Here is a 17,961-nt window from a genome sequence, read left to right as displayed (position 1 = left end):
ATGAATTTAAATCTCTTATAAAGAAAAAGTTAATGTTTCAATTAGGGACACAAGGCCTATATGGGAAATGAACAATTAGTTAGGGGTTTCCCCTTCATTCATTCCTCTGGGAATTCTCTGCAGATTGAATTTCTTTTGATTTCAAGGGTTTAGCTTGAACCCTCTTGTATTTGCATTGTGCCTCGATTGTTGCCTTGATTTGATGTGACATATATATAATTTGAGGTCAAGTCAAGTGGAAGCGTTTAAGGGTTAAGAGTTGGCAGTTAAGGGCCCCGGAAACGGGGCGTGTGGCATGAAAATGTAATTCAATTTTGTATTTTTTTTTGGCTGCTGGTCAACGAAAATGGCTAGGGGTAGAGTTGCCACACACACGTACTTCCTGTCGCATTGCGTCAGCAGCAGAGTTGACACGCGAATGTCCTGTCAAAAAACGAGACACACACACACACACACACACACTCGTGTGAGGGAGAGGCCCACCCACACGTACTCTCTCGACACAACCTTTGCCCTAGACCCCCCTTTAACCCAAGCTTACCTTCGGCTTAACCCCTCTAACTAGTCTCGAGTTTAAACTTTTGCCTTGAAATGTTTTCTCGTGTCTTTTGCATTAAAAATGCATGCGAATGTCGTTTGACAAAAAGTTTTCCCTTTTCTCTCGCTCAGAGGTGAGTTTTTGCCACTCATCTCGAGACATTTCGCAGGATAATGTCCAATGTCTTTGCTGCCCGAAAGTTTCATCTAAAACGAGAACGACAGACTGCGGCAGAGTCTCTCCAGCTCTTCAGCTCGGAATGCAAAGCAAAAGTATCTACCAAGAAGTTGCACCCCCTGCCAGAGACAATCGATAATTTCCATCAATTCAATTACGTGTACGAGAACATTTCGTGAAAGGAAAGTGGCAGGCAGCACATGCCACGACAAATCGAGATTCCCACGCTCTTCACATGGAAATGGCTTTTGCTTCGTTGGAGGTATATTAGAGCGTTGGAAAATATGACAAAAACTATGATTAAATTACTCACGAGCAGTGGCTGAGGGGAAAACTATCCAAGTTATGACACAATGTTAAGGAAAAAGTCATGCGTGGTGCAGCAGCGAGGGGAGGGCATGGAAATGCTCAAGCAAAATGTCAGGGAAAAATGTTGACATTGTTGCTTAAGAGATACAAGACACACACACACACACACACAGAGAACTGGAAAAGGCACCCATGCAGGCATTGTTGTTGGGGGGGACTAGGGGTCTGTCACAAATCAAGTTTTCCCTGTCTCTTTTCTACGTATTTTTCTTTTGCATAACGAGGCACATGCGAGCGCATTCCTTGTGTTTGAATTGCAGCAAAAGCTACGAGAAATGACAGCAGCAAAGCAGCAGAGCAAATACTGAGCAAAATTATGAGAATTCAGAGGATTTTCTAGTCTAATGGAAAGGCTTCAAGTCGGAGCAGCAGAAGTCAAGTGGAAATGGCAGAGAATTGCATAAGAAAATGTGATATTTTGAATCTCCATTGCTGATCCAAGGATTTGGATTTTAAATTGGAAACAAATTCTCTACAAAACATCGTTGGATTTGCGGACAAAATGTGATAGAAATTGCATCAATAATAGTGGGAAATATTAGTGGAATTTTGAATCTGAGCATCGCTGTTATTTCCCTGTACATTTCTTTACGTTTTTCTAGCTTAAAGTTCAATCAAGTTTTCGAGTTCTTTTCAGCTTGATCTTCAATCCATTAGAGCCACTCAAAGGGCCATAAGTAATTCCCTAACAAAGCTCTAGGGGCGGCAGACACACACACACACACACACACAGAGAATGTTGCACAATCATCCTCCACGAAGGGAACTCCAAATAAGCAGAAAAGAGAAAGGGTTAGCATATGCTCAGTGCACACACATCGCATCATAGCTTTTATTCAAATTGTCAACTCTCGAAAAAAAAGAACAGAGCAGAACAGAACGAGAGTCACCAGAGTCAGAGCCCGGAGAGATGACAGCCAAAAGAATGAGAAGTGACGGGCGCAGCGCTAAAGGTTATAGATGGGAAGAGAAGGCGGAGGGATGTGATAACTGAACCGTATAGAACCGGGAACACAGCGAACACAGAACACATTCCTGTACAACAGAACGGAGAACACAAACTGTAAACTGTAAACTGTTCAACTGGGCGTATGTGTAATGTTTGCGAATGACAATTTACGAGTGGGACAAAGTGGCAGGAAGGCTGGAAGGCAGGCAGACCAGAGCCAGTAAACCCGGAACAGGGACAGTCAGCGGCAGGCACTGCCAGCACTTCTCCGCTAATTGCCAGCAAAACAAGCTCTCAACTTTCTTCTCCCTTCCCCCTGTATTTTTTACCATTTTTTAAGTGATATTTGCCAGAGCGCCCAAAAGTCGGCCAGGCAAATGTTTTCCTTCACATTATTAATGGCTTTGCAAACGCAAAAGCGAGCAACGACAAACGACAGAGGCAGAGGCAGAGACTATGGAAGACCATGAGTCATATGCTAATTTAAACCCTGAACAAATGTACAACAAAAGGACACACCGTACCTGTCGCCCCTCATACCTGTCGCCCCCTCCACTTAGACCAAGACAGGTGTCCCGTACCCATGCGTTGGGTAGCAGTCGATGACATTGAACGATATGACGCCTCATTTTTTGTTTATACGAAGGCTAAACGTTCGGCCGTGTGTCCTGGTGTCCCGTGTGTCTCTCTCTCTATCTGGGTGGGCTGCTCCCACCTTTGATTGATGGCCCTTACAAGTTTTTGCTCTCTTCTGTCTTTGCTTTTTGTTGCTCTTGTGGTTTTGTACACTCAAGGACATTGGAAAAATAGCTGGCGAGACAGCGAAAAGCTTTCACTCAAATGAGTAACGACAGACAGGAACAGGCCTAAGCAAGTGGAAATAATAATAAGGGAAGGAAAGGGCAGGTAAATCTATTTGCAAAAAAAGTTTCAAAGTTTCATGCAATCTGCTCAAAGCAAAGACTTTTTGGGCATCATTTTTAAAAGAATTTATGGAGTAAATGTGTAATTCATGAAAGAGCAGACAATAAATACTTTTTGGCTGAATATTTGGAGTAATATTTGTAGAATAATCTACTTAGAAATCTCCAAGATAAAAGATTTCTCCCAACTCTCTTTCCTTGCAGAAGTTTTAGAAATATTTCATATATAATTCCACCTTTCAACTACTTCTATCCCTTGGCCAAACTCCTGTGAAATTCAATGTTTAATAAGCCCAAAGTTTTGGCAACTTTTTTTCTAAAGTAATTTTCAAATTTACGAGCAACAAAAACCTTAAAAAAAATGTAACAAAATAGTGTAACAAAGGAAGAGAGCAGAGCAGAGAGCAGAGAGCATACAAGTGGAATATAAAATAAAAAGGAAAAACTTGCTTATGACTTGCAAATTTCCTGTGGAAACACCAAAATGGAAGTAGAAATGAGGAAACTTGTGCAAGAAAGAAATCAGCTTTTGGAGGAACAAGGAAGAGAGAGAGAGAGAGAGAGAGATTTAGAGCCACTAGAGAAGAGAGAGAGAGAGTGAGAGATAAAGAAGGTTGCTGCACCCGCAGGATGCACTGAAGAATGGCAAACGAGCTAGAAATCCCCGCAGCAGCAGCAGTTGAGTAAATAACTAAAGACGGAAGTGTAACCATTCGACCGGAGGCTGCTAGATCCTGCAGGATGGGCAGCATGGAACCTGGTGACCAGGAGAATAGAAGGTGAGGATGGGCAGCGCAATGATAGTTCCAGGAAGCTCAGGAATAGGAAGAATACTGAGTGGACTGATGGTTGAAGGAAGTTCCTCTCTCTGGTAACTAAATGAACTTTAAAATGGATATCTACCGCACTCCCAAGAGGTGCAGCCCTGAGGCTCTGGGACCCTTCGTAGGCAAAGACTGCAGCCATGCAACACTCAACTACGAGTAGTAAGAATAATGTAATCAAATCAAAATGAAACGCCAGCCAAGCAAACTAACCAAAAGGCAAATTGCAGGCAATAGAGATGAGAGCGTGACACGGAGAGAGAACTAGAATGTAACTAGAATGGCTCTGGAGGGTAAGAAGATGCTCAGATTTAACTGAGATTTACTGAGATATAAACTAAAGATGGTTTCAGACTCTTCCTTTCCTCACTTTCAGCCAGAAGTAGGCCTTCAGTTGGCAGCAAACTCTCCCAGAACCCGCTGCACTCCATGGCGACTCTTGTGCTCTTCTCATTTATTTCAATTGAGCAATAACCCATCTCTAGTGCGCTGCACAGAGCAATGGACTCAACAGCGACTTGTATCCGCAGGCAATCTTCAAATGGCGATGGCGATGGCGAAAGGAAGGAAATATTGTCATTGAAATGCAAGTCCTGTGCCACCTGCGGACTCCACTGCCTGGGCGACTGACTATGCAAATTGAGAGACAGAACAACAGAGAGCAAGAGAGACAGAGAGCCCAACAATAATAATAAAAGTAAGAAATAATAATTTGCAACAAAAAGTCAGTCAAGTGGTTGGGCGTTCGGTCGGTCAACCGCAAGCGAGAGCCGCAGAGGCAGGAGGTTTGCCTCCTCCTCCTCCTCCAGTGTTGTGGCTTGGTCAATATTTGCCACAAGGCAATGCTGCTGCAACGTCCCATTGCCATTTCCATTACCATTCTGTGGCAGTTGTCTGCTTTATCCATAATCAATCTGATGACTTCTCGGACTGTCGCAGGCTTCTGGCTGCAGTCTTTCCACTTCATCGATATGCAGGACAGAGAGAAATCTGAGGCGACAGACAGGCAGCGAGCGACAAATTGTCTTGTATTTTCTGTGGGCGTATCTCTGTCTTCTTGCACCTTTCCAGCAAGCACTTCATTTGCATTCGCATTCAGCCACCACATTTATTCGCTCCCTTCGAATCATTTGTTTATTTGCTTATTTGCTTTTTCGTACAGAAAACTTCACAGTGGGAATCGCTAATTGAAGTTTGCTTTTCAGATGAGAGTTGCTTGAATTAAAAGTAACTCACTCAAGAGAAATTCAAGTGAAGGCAAACTTTTGCAACGAACTGTTAGGTAAACACATTGAGCACCGCAGAAAGGAGAGGCGCCGCCGGGCACAGCCTCTTACACATGCTTCAAGGACTCCGAATACCCTCTGCAAATTGGCGAAAAGTGTAATAACTCCTTCAAGGAGAAAGGGAGAAAGGCTGTAGGAAAATGTGTACTAAATATAAATCAACATTATTTGCTCAAGTTTATTTCTGCTTTTCGCAAAACATTTTCTTGCTTTACTTTCCTGCAATTTCTGTGGCAGCAAAACCACGAAAATAACAACAGCAACAGCTCAACAACTCTCTTGACCGCTGGCCAAGAACAAACATACAAAAAAAGGAGCAAAATGGAAAATAATTTTCAATTTAAGTCCATCTCTCGACTGCTGCTACAGGCAGAATTTATTGGAATGTGTTTTCTTTTCCTTCGCTCTGTTTGTGCGGCTACAGAAAATACTAGAGAATACTACCACAACATAGAGGAAATAATGTAGAAATACTGGAGAAATTTGCAGATAATACTAGAGAAAATATCTATATTCAATTCAGGAAAAAGCGAAGTTTTACTACAAACATTCATTGGGTTTATTTGACCAATTTCTGCGTTAAAAAAAAGCGAACAAAATGTAAAATAATTTTCAATTTCTCTGGTTCTCCGCCTCTTCTGCCAGTTAGAATTTATTGCCATATGTTTCGGCTCTTCGCTGCTGTTCTATTCCAAGCGTTAGTTATGTTCTGGGGGTCTCCTCTTGAAAGTTACAAGATACTCGCTACAATGGTAATTGTAGACGCTGCTTGGCATGCACTGCTCGTGGTTTATTATTACCAACGGCACACCACCACCCATCGTACTCCGTTGTAATCCCCTTGCCACAAAAGTCCACAATCCACAAAAGTGTGTGTGCATTGCTCTTCTTGGGGCAGGCAGGCGGGCGGGCAGCCAAGCAAACATTTCCACCAGAGGAAACACACAATAATATATGAGCAGCAGCAGGAAAAAATAAGACACAAAAAAAAAAAAAAGAAATACTAAATAAAACTGAGAGAAAAACTGAGGAAAGTTGAGCAAAAATTCAGCCCCAACAAGCGAGACAATAGCCAAAAGCTGTCAAATGGTGGGCGGGGGAACTCATCTGTTCATTTTTTTGTAGACAAAACGCAGACCAAACGGAACAATGGGCCCGACGACTGGCTGTCTGGAGGAATGTCTACTCGGAGTCTGCAGGAACAGTCTCCGCACAACTGTAATTAAAACTGTGACTCTGCAACTGTAGACCCAAAGTATTAAGGGAGCATCTGCTTCAAGGGTGTCAAGTGCAGCAGCGAGAAGAGAAGCCTGGAAAGCAGGAAATTTCAAGTAGAATTCCCTCCATAGGAATGTCAGAAGGAAAATAATTTTATGGCCACATGACAGACAATAAAATGGGGAAGCGAGAGGGAGGTAAGTAGAAGACCATGAAAGGGCGGCGTGTCCTGTGGCAGAGAGACAGGAAGCGCACAAGGAAGCCATTACCAGGTGCCACACATGGTTGTACGCTCCTTACATGCCTCCTACTCGTACTCGCACTCGTCCTCGCACTCGTACATGCAACAAAGTCAACACCTTGAACCAGTTTGGGTGCAAAAAGAAAGGAGAAATTATGACGGGGTCTCACACGGAAGAGCCAGAAAGAGAGAGCCAGAAATCTCAAAATAATGAAGTGCGAGGGCGCCGACACTGACATGACGTCTGACAACGTGAGGGACAGGGCAGCAGGAGTGCAAGTAGAAGCACAGAGAGAGGGAGAGAGAGAGAGAGATTGTTGGTATCCCCCGTGACGAGGCGTGCAAAAGTCATTAGCGAAGCAGCATGAGACACTGCCACAAGAGCCACACAGTGGTTCGCATAGGGATTAAAATGAGCTAGAGATTGGTAGGCGAAGTCTGAAAGCAATTTCCATAAGAACTACAAAAAGAAATGCTTTGTGATGTCTCTCTTCTGAGGGAAAACTGCAAAAAGGAATCATTTTGGGAGTCTCTTTTCTTAGATCTCCGCTTCTGTCTTTCCTTTGTGGACTTCTCCACGGATTTATAGAGGATGGTCCCACTGTGCTGCTGCTGCTCTGGGGTGGGCCTCTTTTTGGCCAAAGGATTTGTTGTTGGCCGTGTTGCCGGTGTCAGGAAATGCAGCAGTGCAAAAGTCTGAGCCGTCTCCAGCCTTCAGGCAAAAGAAGAATTTGTAGACGTGAGTGCCTTGCCACTCCCCCATGACCTGTCCTTCCTGTCTCATGTCAAATATTTAACACTTGGTTTACTTTGCATTTGTTTCGACGCTCCCTGTGCGTCCCCGTGGCACATGGAAATTAAATGTTTACGCTTTTTGTGGCAGCAAGTGGGCGACGTCCCCAGCAACTCGAGTGCCGGAGTGTGCTGCAAGGAAAGCTCAAGTGGAATTTCACAAGGCAAATGGCAACCAATTTAGAGGGAGAGAACAAACTGCTCGACTCATTCTCCTTGTCCACGCAATCAATGCAGGCAGCAAAAATATTTCACAATTTGCTGCAAGCAGCAGGAAAATGCAATCAGAAATCAGGCATCAAGGCAACAGGATTCAGCTGCATAGAAATTCAATTCATTCGACGTTCAACCACTGCACAACACGAATATTCACAGATTCCTATGCCAGTATTCACAGATTCAGTTGAGTGAGGCAACAAGCCAAATGCTGAACAAATCACGTACGATAATATTTATTTGTTATTCGTTTGCTTCCACCGACTGTCTGTCCTGTCCTGTCCTGTCCGCTCCTCCTCTTCTGTGTCTGCCTGCCATTGCATTGTCAAGCATAAGTCTATGAAATATGCCACGGAATTCAAAATCCCATACACTCGAATGAAAACAGATTTTCAAAGTCACGCGCGATACCAAAACGATGCAGCAGCAGGCGGTTAAAGAGGTTTTGGCGGTTGAGTGCCACGCCTGCCCCAAATGGAAAATACACAAAAACATAACAACCATCGGTGATGGGCAGAGAGATGTGGCGGCTCAGGGGCAATGCAGTGGCCATGGGTTAAAGGCTAAATTGATAATACAACAAATTTGTGCAAATACTCTACGAAAAGTGAAGTTATGCAAGGAAGAATTGCTCATTCGGGCGGAAATAACTTTGCATAATGGAAATAAATGTGGGAGAAATGAGAGTACAACATGGAGAAGAAATCTATGAAATGGCAGAAAGTTATTTAAAGAATTATATTTCTAATCTTCTAATCAATATGCCCCCCAATCTTTGGATAGGGCATACTACTTCTACTCGTAAATCTTCCATCCATCCAATAAGGACGGACAGACACACCAGAGAGCAGCTTGAGCCGCGCAACGAAGAACATTTCTATTAAAATGCGAAAAGCCTTTGGTGAAGGAGCCTCCCAACGCTGCTTCTCCTTCCTCCGTCAATGTTTGCCTTGTTTATGCGGTTTTTGTGTCTGTCTGTCTGACTGTCTGACTGTCTGGCTTGTGTTTATCGCTGCTGCTGTTGGCATTGCACTTTGCATGCAAAAAACATAATAATCAGCGAGATATTGCAGTGGAAGCAGCAGCGGCCGAGTGGGAGAGCAGGCGAACGTGTTGCAACGCTTTCGATCAGAAATGTCGTGAAAGGAGAAGCCAAGGATGAAAAATTCAACAAACACATAGATAAACAATAAAAGAAGTGAGACAAAAGGGAGCAAACAAATAAGTGGATGGCGAAAATGTTCGGTTGCAGCATCAACAGAAAATTGCAAATTGAAAACTGCATTAAATAAAAGGCCAAGGGATGAGGCTGGCTGGCGGCTCCCCTGACATTCGCCAGCGCAAAAAGAATGTCGAGTCATTGAACGGACGGGACGGGGCAGATCCGCCGTCACAGCCACAGCCACAGCCACAGCCGCCGATGTCGATCCGATGCCAAGAATAGAAACGGAAAAAATACGGAAAACCGTGCAAAAGCGAGACAAACTGGCGACGGGCCGAAACAGGGCCAATGGCCAGTGGCTCTCAAACTGTTGCCTGTTTCTAATTGAATTCCGGAGCACGGCCACCAAACAAAAAATTTAAAAATAAAAAAAAAGTCGGGGAAACATTGAAAGAAAGTCTGCCTTTTGGCTGACAGTTTCACGGTGCTTGGGATACTCTTTCTGAGACACTTTATTCTGTGTGGGATATATGGGATCATATAATAGGCAGAAACAAATATGGAAATGTAGTCTAGAAACAGAAAAGTTTAACGCTGAAAAGACTCCTCCCATTCCCTATTGAAAGGGTATTCCCCCCGGAACACACGAAGAAATCAAACAGCAAAACAGCAAAAAAGAGAGAAAGAAAACGAGCGAAACAAAAAACACATTGAGAACAGAATTTTTACGATTTACGTCGGCAAAGGGCTGTGAAGGTTTCACTTAAAATACTTTTATTATGGGAGGCGGTGTGCAGCTCCAACTCCCACTCCGCCCCCCGATGCCTTACACTGCTCTATAGCCCATAAAAATACCCGCAGAGTACGAGTAGTACATATGAGATGGAGCTCAGCTGCTGCTCGCATTCGAGGCACGTTCCGGGGGCAGCCGTTGACGCTTCGCCTCACACTGCCACTGGCGGTGCGGCGGGCTTTGGTTTTTTGTCTTGAGGGGCAACACATGTACCTGTACGACCATCCCATACATTCGATAACAACAACAACAACAACAATGAGGCTGAGCCGTTTAAAAACAAATTATCGAACATGTACGAGAGGCGAGACGCCTGTCCTGTCCTGTCACCGACAGAAGAGTAAAATAATAAAAGGAAATAAGCCAGGGGACCAGCCGCCACCACCCGAGAAATGTTTATACACAGACAGTCAATGATAGTCGCTGGAAAAATGTGGAATAAGCCTCGCACACAGGCAACCCCCTCTTTCCCTCCAAAAGGGGTTAAGCTGCGAGAAAAATACAGGAGGAAATGTATATGGGGATCAGCATTCGATAAATACACGTAAATAATTGACAGAAATGGAACACAGAACACGGAATGCAATGACATTTGGGGATAAGGTTTACACGGTATGCAAAGTGGCAGCGAGATCTCCAAAGGGAACTTCCGAATGGGAAAAGAATGAATGCGGATATTAAATGGAAATTTTACTTTTAATAAGTTTTCGGTGGAAGATTTTTGAGTACATTTTCTAAGAATTTCTTCTAGTTCTTTAATCTTACCATTTCAGTGAGCTTTCTGAGTTCTAATCGCACAATTTCTATCCCAAAATTTCCTTCTCGCATACCCTTAACCCATTTGCATCCACATTAACCCCACTGCTCTCTCCCTTGCTCTCATGAATGTCGCCTCCATAAACACTTAAATAAAAGTAAACCAAACAGTTTCCAAATTGCTCACAAATTCCGTCATAAAAATACGCACAAAATTTACTTTCCACGCGTAAAACAATCTTCCGCTTTATGAATTTATGTTGCTGGTTCTTCGTTGGGTTTCGGGGGCTAAGGAGAAAATCCATTAAATCTGCTTAAGTGAGCGAAAGGTCAGGTCATGTGCGTGATTCATCATCAAACACCGAGCAGGGAGATAATGATCAGTCCCAAAGTATCCCAAAGAAGGTCTCATCGTCTCATATCAATGGCATGGCAGAGCATGGCATTGCGAATCCCTGACATATTAAACGCTTGGCCCACCAAAGCGGATTTGTCTGTATGTTTGTGGTGTATAAATGATATGATACGCGAGTATCTTCTTCTGTGTGTATCTATGTTTCCCTGTGGTACTTCAAATCTTTAGACACTTTTAGCAGAAGAGACGGGGCAGCAGTGACAGAGCGGAGGAGTGCACAAAGCATGAGGTGGCTGGCTTGGCTAGTGCTTTTTTCTCTCTCCCTCTCTCACTCTTATCTTTTCACAAATCAGAGCGTAAATACAATGAAGACGACGGCGCTGACGACGTCGCTGAAAGGCGCTCCATGCGAATGGACGATGCGAAAGCGAGACGAAAGCGAAGAATAGAAGGAGGGAGAGAGGGAAAGGCGAGAAGCGATGCGTGTTTTGATAGCGGAATGTGATGCCCCAAATGGCACTTGAATGGACCACAGTGAGCACTGCAGCAATGATGATAGTTTTTTTGCAGGTAAAATAGTTCACAAAATATGTACAATTCGAAATTCCTCTCTTTAAAGCACTTCTAACACCCCTTGGGCAGTTTTTCCCATCCCACCCCAAACCCACATTATGAATCATTCGCTGAGAGATCTAAGATTCCCTCCGAAATCCACTCAAAGGCAGTTATCACTGTGGTGGGGGCAGACAGCACACATGCGATATGCGGGCACAGTGTGACCAGAGACAGAGTTGGGCATTGAAAAGACTTTCTAGAAAGGGCAGGGGGCGGGCGAAGAGGGAATATAATGATGAGGAATCATAGCAGTAGAGGGAGGGCAGATAAAAGCAAAGAAGGAGGAGGACAGGCATCAACAGTCGACCGGCCATTAGCTGCTTATCGCGCGCTTCGTTCGTCTTTCGCTCTGCTCTGCTCTGCTCTGCTCTGCTCTCTCTCTCTCTGCATTCCCCTCGCTCCCCGCACTCACTATCCATCTCCACCCATTGAGTAGCACTGGAAAAAGAGCAGGGGCCATAGAGCAAATAGCAAGAGAGGCGGAGACATATTGAAAAGGCTGTTGCTTGGGATTGCAAAAGGTGACGGCCGGAGGGAGCTGCAGTGGGAGTCTGTATCTCAAGTGTAAAGTTATCAAGTGGCTGGCAGAGTCCAAGAGATAGACACGCCGGACAGCATAGCCACAGCCACAGCCACAGTCAAGGGTTAAAGTCATAGACAACGTCGAGTGTGTGGATTGTCGCTTTGGGGTCCATGGCGGCTCTCCACTGGCTGACATAAAATGTTATCAAAAAGGATTATGACAACCCTGGAGAAAGACCTGGCGAAAGAGTGCAAGAAAGAAGGAAAGAGCTGGAGAGAATCACAAGAAGAACTGTATCAGTGGCACAAAGAACATCAAGATGATGATGATGATGATGAGGCGACACAAGCAGGCAGCCGGATGCAGACAGGATGGCACACAGGACGTGGCGGGAGGATAAAGAGCCAACCAAGTGTCAAAGTCGGACATTGGACTCTATAAAATATTTACACGAAAGGAGCAAAAGCACCCAGGAACCAAGGAAAACATCTCAACATGGAATCTCTTTCTCTGGAATCTCTCACTTCAACTGCAACTTCAGCTGCAACTTCATCGTACCCTGCAGCCAGGAAGCAGCCGAGTAAAGTGTCACAATTGTTGCTTGACTCGCAAATAAATATAAGATTTCTCACTTGAACTAGAGGATTTTCTTAGATTTATTAGAGCGCAATGTGATACAAGGAGGCTCCTCCAAGTGGGCATAAGCCAAAGATTTGTGCTAGAAAGTAGCTTTATCTGGGAGTTGAGAGTTAATATAAAGAGTTAGGCACGAATAAAGGATTTATGCTGAAGAAAAGAGTGAAATTAGGTTGAGTTGTAGTTGAGTTTTGTTGGTTTAAGTGCCTAAGTATCGCGAGGAATTATTCTATAAATAAGTACAAAAAAAAAAACTAAAGAAACCGCTTTCAAACGGAAGCAAAAGTAATGAGGGAAAAGGGGAAACGCTTCTGTCTCAAGAGCTCAAAGAACTCAAAAGAGCCGCAGAATGGGTTCCATAACCAGATGAATCATACGGAATCATTTATACAAATAGTTATCGCCACTTGCGAGCAACAACAGAAAGAAAGAAAGAAAGAAAAGAGCTAAAGGCAAAGAGAACAGCAGCACAGACAGAGAGACAGAGCGAGAGAGAACAAAGAAATCACGATCTGTGGATAAATAAATATATATATAGAAATTCTGGTTTCTACTGGTCTGTGGAATGCTGCATCAGAACCGCGCTCATCAGAACTCAATGAAGGCAGGGAAAATCTCTGGCTCCAAGTGAAATCTACTTAGCCAAGGAAATGAAGTAGTTTCAAAGCAAGCAAGTGCTCTGGTGATGGGGCAATAGATGAGAAAGATCCCCGCACCCAGGGGAAGCATAATTAAAACAGAAAAATAATAAAAACAGCAAAGAAAAGCAAAGTGAAGCGAAGAAACAAGTCTGCAATTAACGATGGCTTAAGCAGTGCAGCAGGCGACTCCGATTACGAATTCCCACCCTCCCAAACAAGTCTCTCAGTCTCCCTGCCACTCGATGTGGCAACAACAAGCAAACAGTTAATAGCCTTGACAGCAAACTTGGCCAGCAGTTGCCGGCTGCCACTTGAGTGACATTCTTTCCTCCTCCGACAGATGTTGATGCTGCTGCTGCTGCTGCTGCATCAGAAAAACTCTTCAATAATGCAATGAAAACATTTTAACTTGCAGCCAGAATAAAAGGCAGCTAGCAAAAAAGAGTTTTCGTTTCTGCAACTGCAACATTTATGAGCTGTGGAGCTGCTGCAGCATCGTGAAATATTTCTTTGGGGAGCTGTCGGGGCATCAAAGTTGCAATTGAAATTGTTCTTTCACTTGAAGGATTGCTCAATTGTCAGATGGAGGAAATACAAATGCAGACACAGCTGCACTCGCGCACAAGACGCTGACAAATTGTACGTGTGGCGGGAATGGTGGAAAATTGTGAGCAAAACTTATACTTATTGTTTATGCTTCTTTTTTGTGAGTACTTTTCAATGGAAAATTGATCAGTGAACAGCTGATGAAATGCTGCATGAATGATGGGCAATGGGCATGGGAATAGGGATTGATTCTTGCATGTTTCTCCCTGAAAAAGTAAAGTAAAGATTTTTCATATATTTTTGAAGATTTGTAAGAGCCACAAAAACTAGTTGGAAATTGATAGGGAATGTCTAGCTAATAAACTCTGATAAATATCACACTTTTTCGTAAATATTTCCCACCCAAAAATGAAACCTTAAACTCCCATTCAATATTCCCTGTAGTTCCCCGGCAAACTCTACTCCTGTTTTTTCGTGTACCTTTCAAATGCCAAAAGTTATGAATTGAAAACAATTTCAGGGGTGGTGACCCTTCATTCCGCACTGCCCCCCTGAATTGATGCAGCTGTCCGGCAGCTCAGAGCTCCTGCATCCAATCCTTCTTCAATTCCCCAGCGAGAGAGGGCGTCAAACACAAAATGCCAAAAAAACTGCAGCAGAGTTTTTGTTTCCCCTCTCATCGCTTCGACCACAAAAGATACAAAAATTGCAATGCAAATTTTCAGCCAGTTGTTGCGGGTGTTATTTTTGTTGTTTGTTGGTCAAAAGTCTTTTAATGGCCTAAAAAGGTCCAGCCTTTTGATGGCTGTGTCGTTTCGTGCGGTAATTGAATGCACACGAAGCGAAATGTGAATGCATTCTCGCTTTTGAATGTGAATGTTAGTGTGAATGCGATTGACAGGCCAGAGAATGTGCCAGAGAATTCGGGAAATTGTAAATTGAAAATTTGGAAATTTGGAAATGTTGTGGCATGCAATCGTACAGCTCCTTAATTACAGATATTCCATGCACTTTATGTGCGGAATTTATTTATGATATTTGTGGATGGATGTTGCTGCACCAATTGGTATGGATATGGTTATGGTCTGATGGCCTGGTGTTTCAGTTATTTCTGTTGTTACTGTTTCTGTGACTCACATTCGATCGAAACTCGTTTCGGACGCTTGATTTTGCGGCATGCGGCATGCGACTAATTGTCTTTCAACGCCCACACACACACACAAATACAGAAACGCTTTACTGTCTTTTTTCTCTCTTTGTTTTTCTTTTAGTGCCAGAAACTAGTTCCCTGAACGCACAGCTGTTCCATTTTCCCATATGACGGGGGGCCAAAAGTGCTGCCATATTTGGTTGACAGCTTGAATATTTTATACCTATATCTGAATATTGTTATTTTTGTATCTGAATTGTCTTTAAAGGTAGTCCAACAATTTGGTGCCTTAAATGGCATTTGGGGTATGTGTTGGCATGGACAGTGACAGTTGGGTAAGGCCTAAAAGTGGCCAAAGATTACAGCAGAAAGCTTCGATGTTTTGGTATATTTATTTATTTAATTTATTTATTATGAATTATAAACCAATTCTTTAGTTTTAAAATATTTTGAAGCGTCTCTTCAACCTTCCTTCTCTTCTATTTCTATTGTCTTTTCTTCAACATTAACAGTTGACTGAATGAATCATTCAACATTTGACATTTCCCGATTTGAGGCGAGGGGCAACGCCTTGCCTTCAAAGACAAAAACAAGTTTTGCTGAAGCTGTGTATGAGCCAGCTATCCATAGAAACCACACATGTAAATGTACATAAATCCATCAGTTAAATACTTATGTACAAATATATACAAGTTAAACGCATAAAGCAAGAATAATTCGCATTGAAAAAACTGCACCCACATCGCAACAATAAAGCAAATCAAAGTTAAAGTTTTTCTTAGTATTTTTCCCTCATATGGATATAAATACTTGATAAATACGCTGTTAATAATGTTCAGATAATATTTGCTATACTCACTTAATCGGCCAAAGCTATGGGACAGCCTCTTCTTGAGCTTTTGCAGGGCTCCACCTTTCTTCTCCCGCATTGTGACGCCTGAAATGGAAGAGAAAACTGTCAGTAAATCACTCAATTTGCTGGCGGGACACATTCGAGTGCCACTTCGTTGATTGCATAATTATTGACACACAAATACACATGTATTTGTACGCATCCACTTTAAATCCAAATCAAAGTTGCTTAAAACTATGAAAAACAAACAAACAGAATGACAAAGGAAAACACAACACACAGAAACATCAATTTCCATGTTTTTCGAAACTGAAACATAAATCAGTGGAGCGTGGAGCGTGGAGCATGGAGAATGGAGAATGGAGAATGGAGAATGGACTTCCATAATAAACAGGGGCGTGACCCCAAGAGACACAGGGTAGGGAGGAGTGTCTCCCCAAATGCACTTCCCCATGCACGAAACGAATAATTTACAGTAGAAACCTAAAAATATTCCACACTTGAAATAGCACTGCATTTTTGAGGTTTATTTTTGGTGGGAGAATCCACTTCCACACTCCCTCCCCTCTCTCTCCACAGCGTGCAGTGCAGCAGCCTCTATAATTAAGTTTTCGTTCGATCATATAATAATATCCATTTAGCTGAAAGCAGAGAAAATGACTGCCGCCTTTATTTGCCTGTTCAGTGAGGCATGAAAATAATTTTGTGTTTTGCAGTTTTTCAAATTGTCCATTGAGCGGTGCTGGGAAAACAGATAGAGAGGAGAGAGAGGGGAGGTTGGGGCATGGGAGGGTCTGTTTTTCCTGCCTTTGTTGATTTTCCACAATGATTGAAGTTTTGTCTTTTCAATTTTGTTGTTAAAGCTGGAAAAAAACTGAGTAATTTATGGGTTTTATGGAGTTTTATAAGAAATCCGTGAGGATAGCTAAAGTGTAGAAAGATAATTCTTTCATCTAAGTTGCCTCTTTATTATTCAATCTCTTTCATTTGTGGGCCTCCCACGACATTTCACTGACATTTTCTCCGACTTTTATCTCTTATTCAACATTCACACTTCCTGAAAGACAGAGAGATACATGCATATGCCCGTTTAATTGTATTCCCCCTGCAAGCAGCCATTGATTTACCGCCTGTCGCTCCGTTTAAGGAAATTGGCACTTGATTCAATCAGTTGTCTTAGCGCGTACGCGTCGAGAACACTCGAGCAAGTCCCACAGACACTTTGATGGAGATGATCCACTCGAGCGCCACCAACGAAACGACCTCCCCAGCAGACCAGATAATCCATTGAACTAATCAACAACAAAATATAAGCAGCACAAACAAAAAAAAAACTATGAACACATGCAAATAAAAACTCAATCAAAAAACTATGAACACTTGTATGCAAATCTCTTGAAATCTTTCTGGGCCACAGAACTGTGTCTGATTTTGACAATTAAATATGCAAATTGGCTGAACAAGAATAAAAACTAAAGGAGTGGCTCTTAAAATAAATCTATGAATAAATCTCTTGTTATTTGTCTCTCAAATCATGTGATAAAGTGTGTGTCGTGTCCCTCTGGAGTGTCAAGAGATGGCTTCTTGTTGCGTCTCTCCCAAGAGGGCGGGGCGAAAAGTGGGGGCCATTTTCCAAAAGCAATTTGGCTTAAACAATGCATAAATGCCAAGCCAGAGCAATTTATGGGATACTTTGCATAGGAATATATTTATATATATAAAGACAAGAGTCTCTTGCCCCATCTCTGTGGCAGCCAAACACTTCTCAGCACTCTGCCCCACTCCCCTCCTGCCATAAGTGCAACTCAATTACAGGGGAACCATCATTCGAGAGGACTTTAACTACATACATTTCGTCGTAAGCTGTTGTTGACTTCTAAAACGAGGCTATAACGATCGAGGGAGAGGGCAGTGGGGAAGGTTGGAGAGTGGGCTAGAACAAAGAACAACAACCAATCACTGTGTTCAACTGGAAATATGATTATGATGCTGTTGCCTGTCTGCCTCTCCCCTGCTGCCACCCTGCTGGATGCTAATGCCGCTTGACAGACCCACACTGGAGACTGACTGCATACAAATTGCACTCACTGTATGGAGCAATGTGATTTGCATAGAATGACGGCGCCAACGTTAATAGTTTTTTGATAAATTTGTTGTCAATGCCCCCTTCAATGAAGCAACGAAATCGAGTCTGAGTCTGGCTTCTAGAACAAGTTTTTGGATACTCTTTGGTTGCAGAATTTATTAATGGAGGTAGATGGTAGATAGGTAGCTGTAGGATGTACATTTTCTAGGTGCTTCCCTTTAGGATTTCCATTTATAAAACGATTTCCATTGAAGATCCTCAAAAATACACTTCAGTGATTGAAAAACGGGAAAACCCATCAATTTCGGTTGC

The 17,961-nt window shown here is 43.0% G+C and overlaps 1 protein-coding gene across 6 annotated transcripts in view; it reads right to left on the bottom strand.

The window, feature by feature from the left end:
• The window catches only part of LOC117588846 (cyclin-dependent kinase 14), a 104,880-nt gene that overhangs the window by 41,649 nt on the left and 45,270 nt on the right, over positions 1 to 17,961 (bottom strand). For all 6 annotated transcript variants that reach the window (XM_034280341.1, XM_034280342.1, XM_034280343.1 and 3 more), the window contains one exon: positions 15,570 to 15,647. In XM_034280341.1, the coding sequence (XP_034136232.1) occupies positions 15,570 to 15,647 (78 nt within the window). The remainder of the gene's footprint in view (positions 1 to 15,569; positions 15,648 to 17,961) is intronic.

This window comes from Drosophila guanche, unplaced genomic scaffold (assembly GCF_900245975.1).
Source record: "Drosophila guanche unplaced genomic scaffold, DGUA_6, whole genome shotgun sequence".
NCBI lineage: Eukaryota > Metazoa > Arthropoda > Insecta > Diptera > Drosophilidae > Drosophila > Drosophila guanche.
Note: the sequence above shows the minus strand (reverse complement) of the source record. Positions and strands in the feature narration are given on the sequence as shown.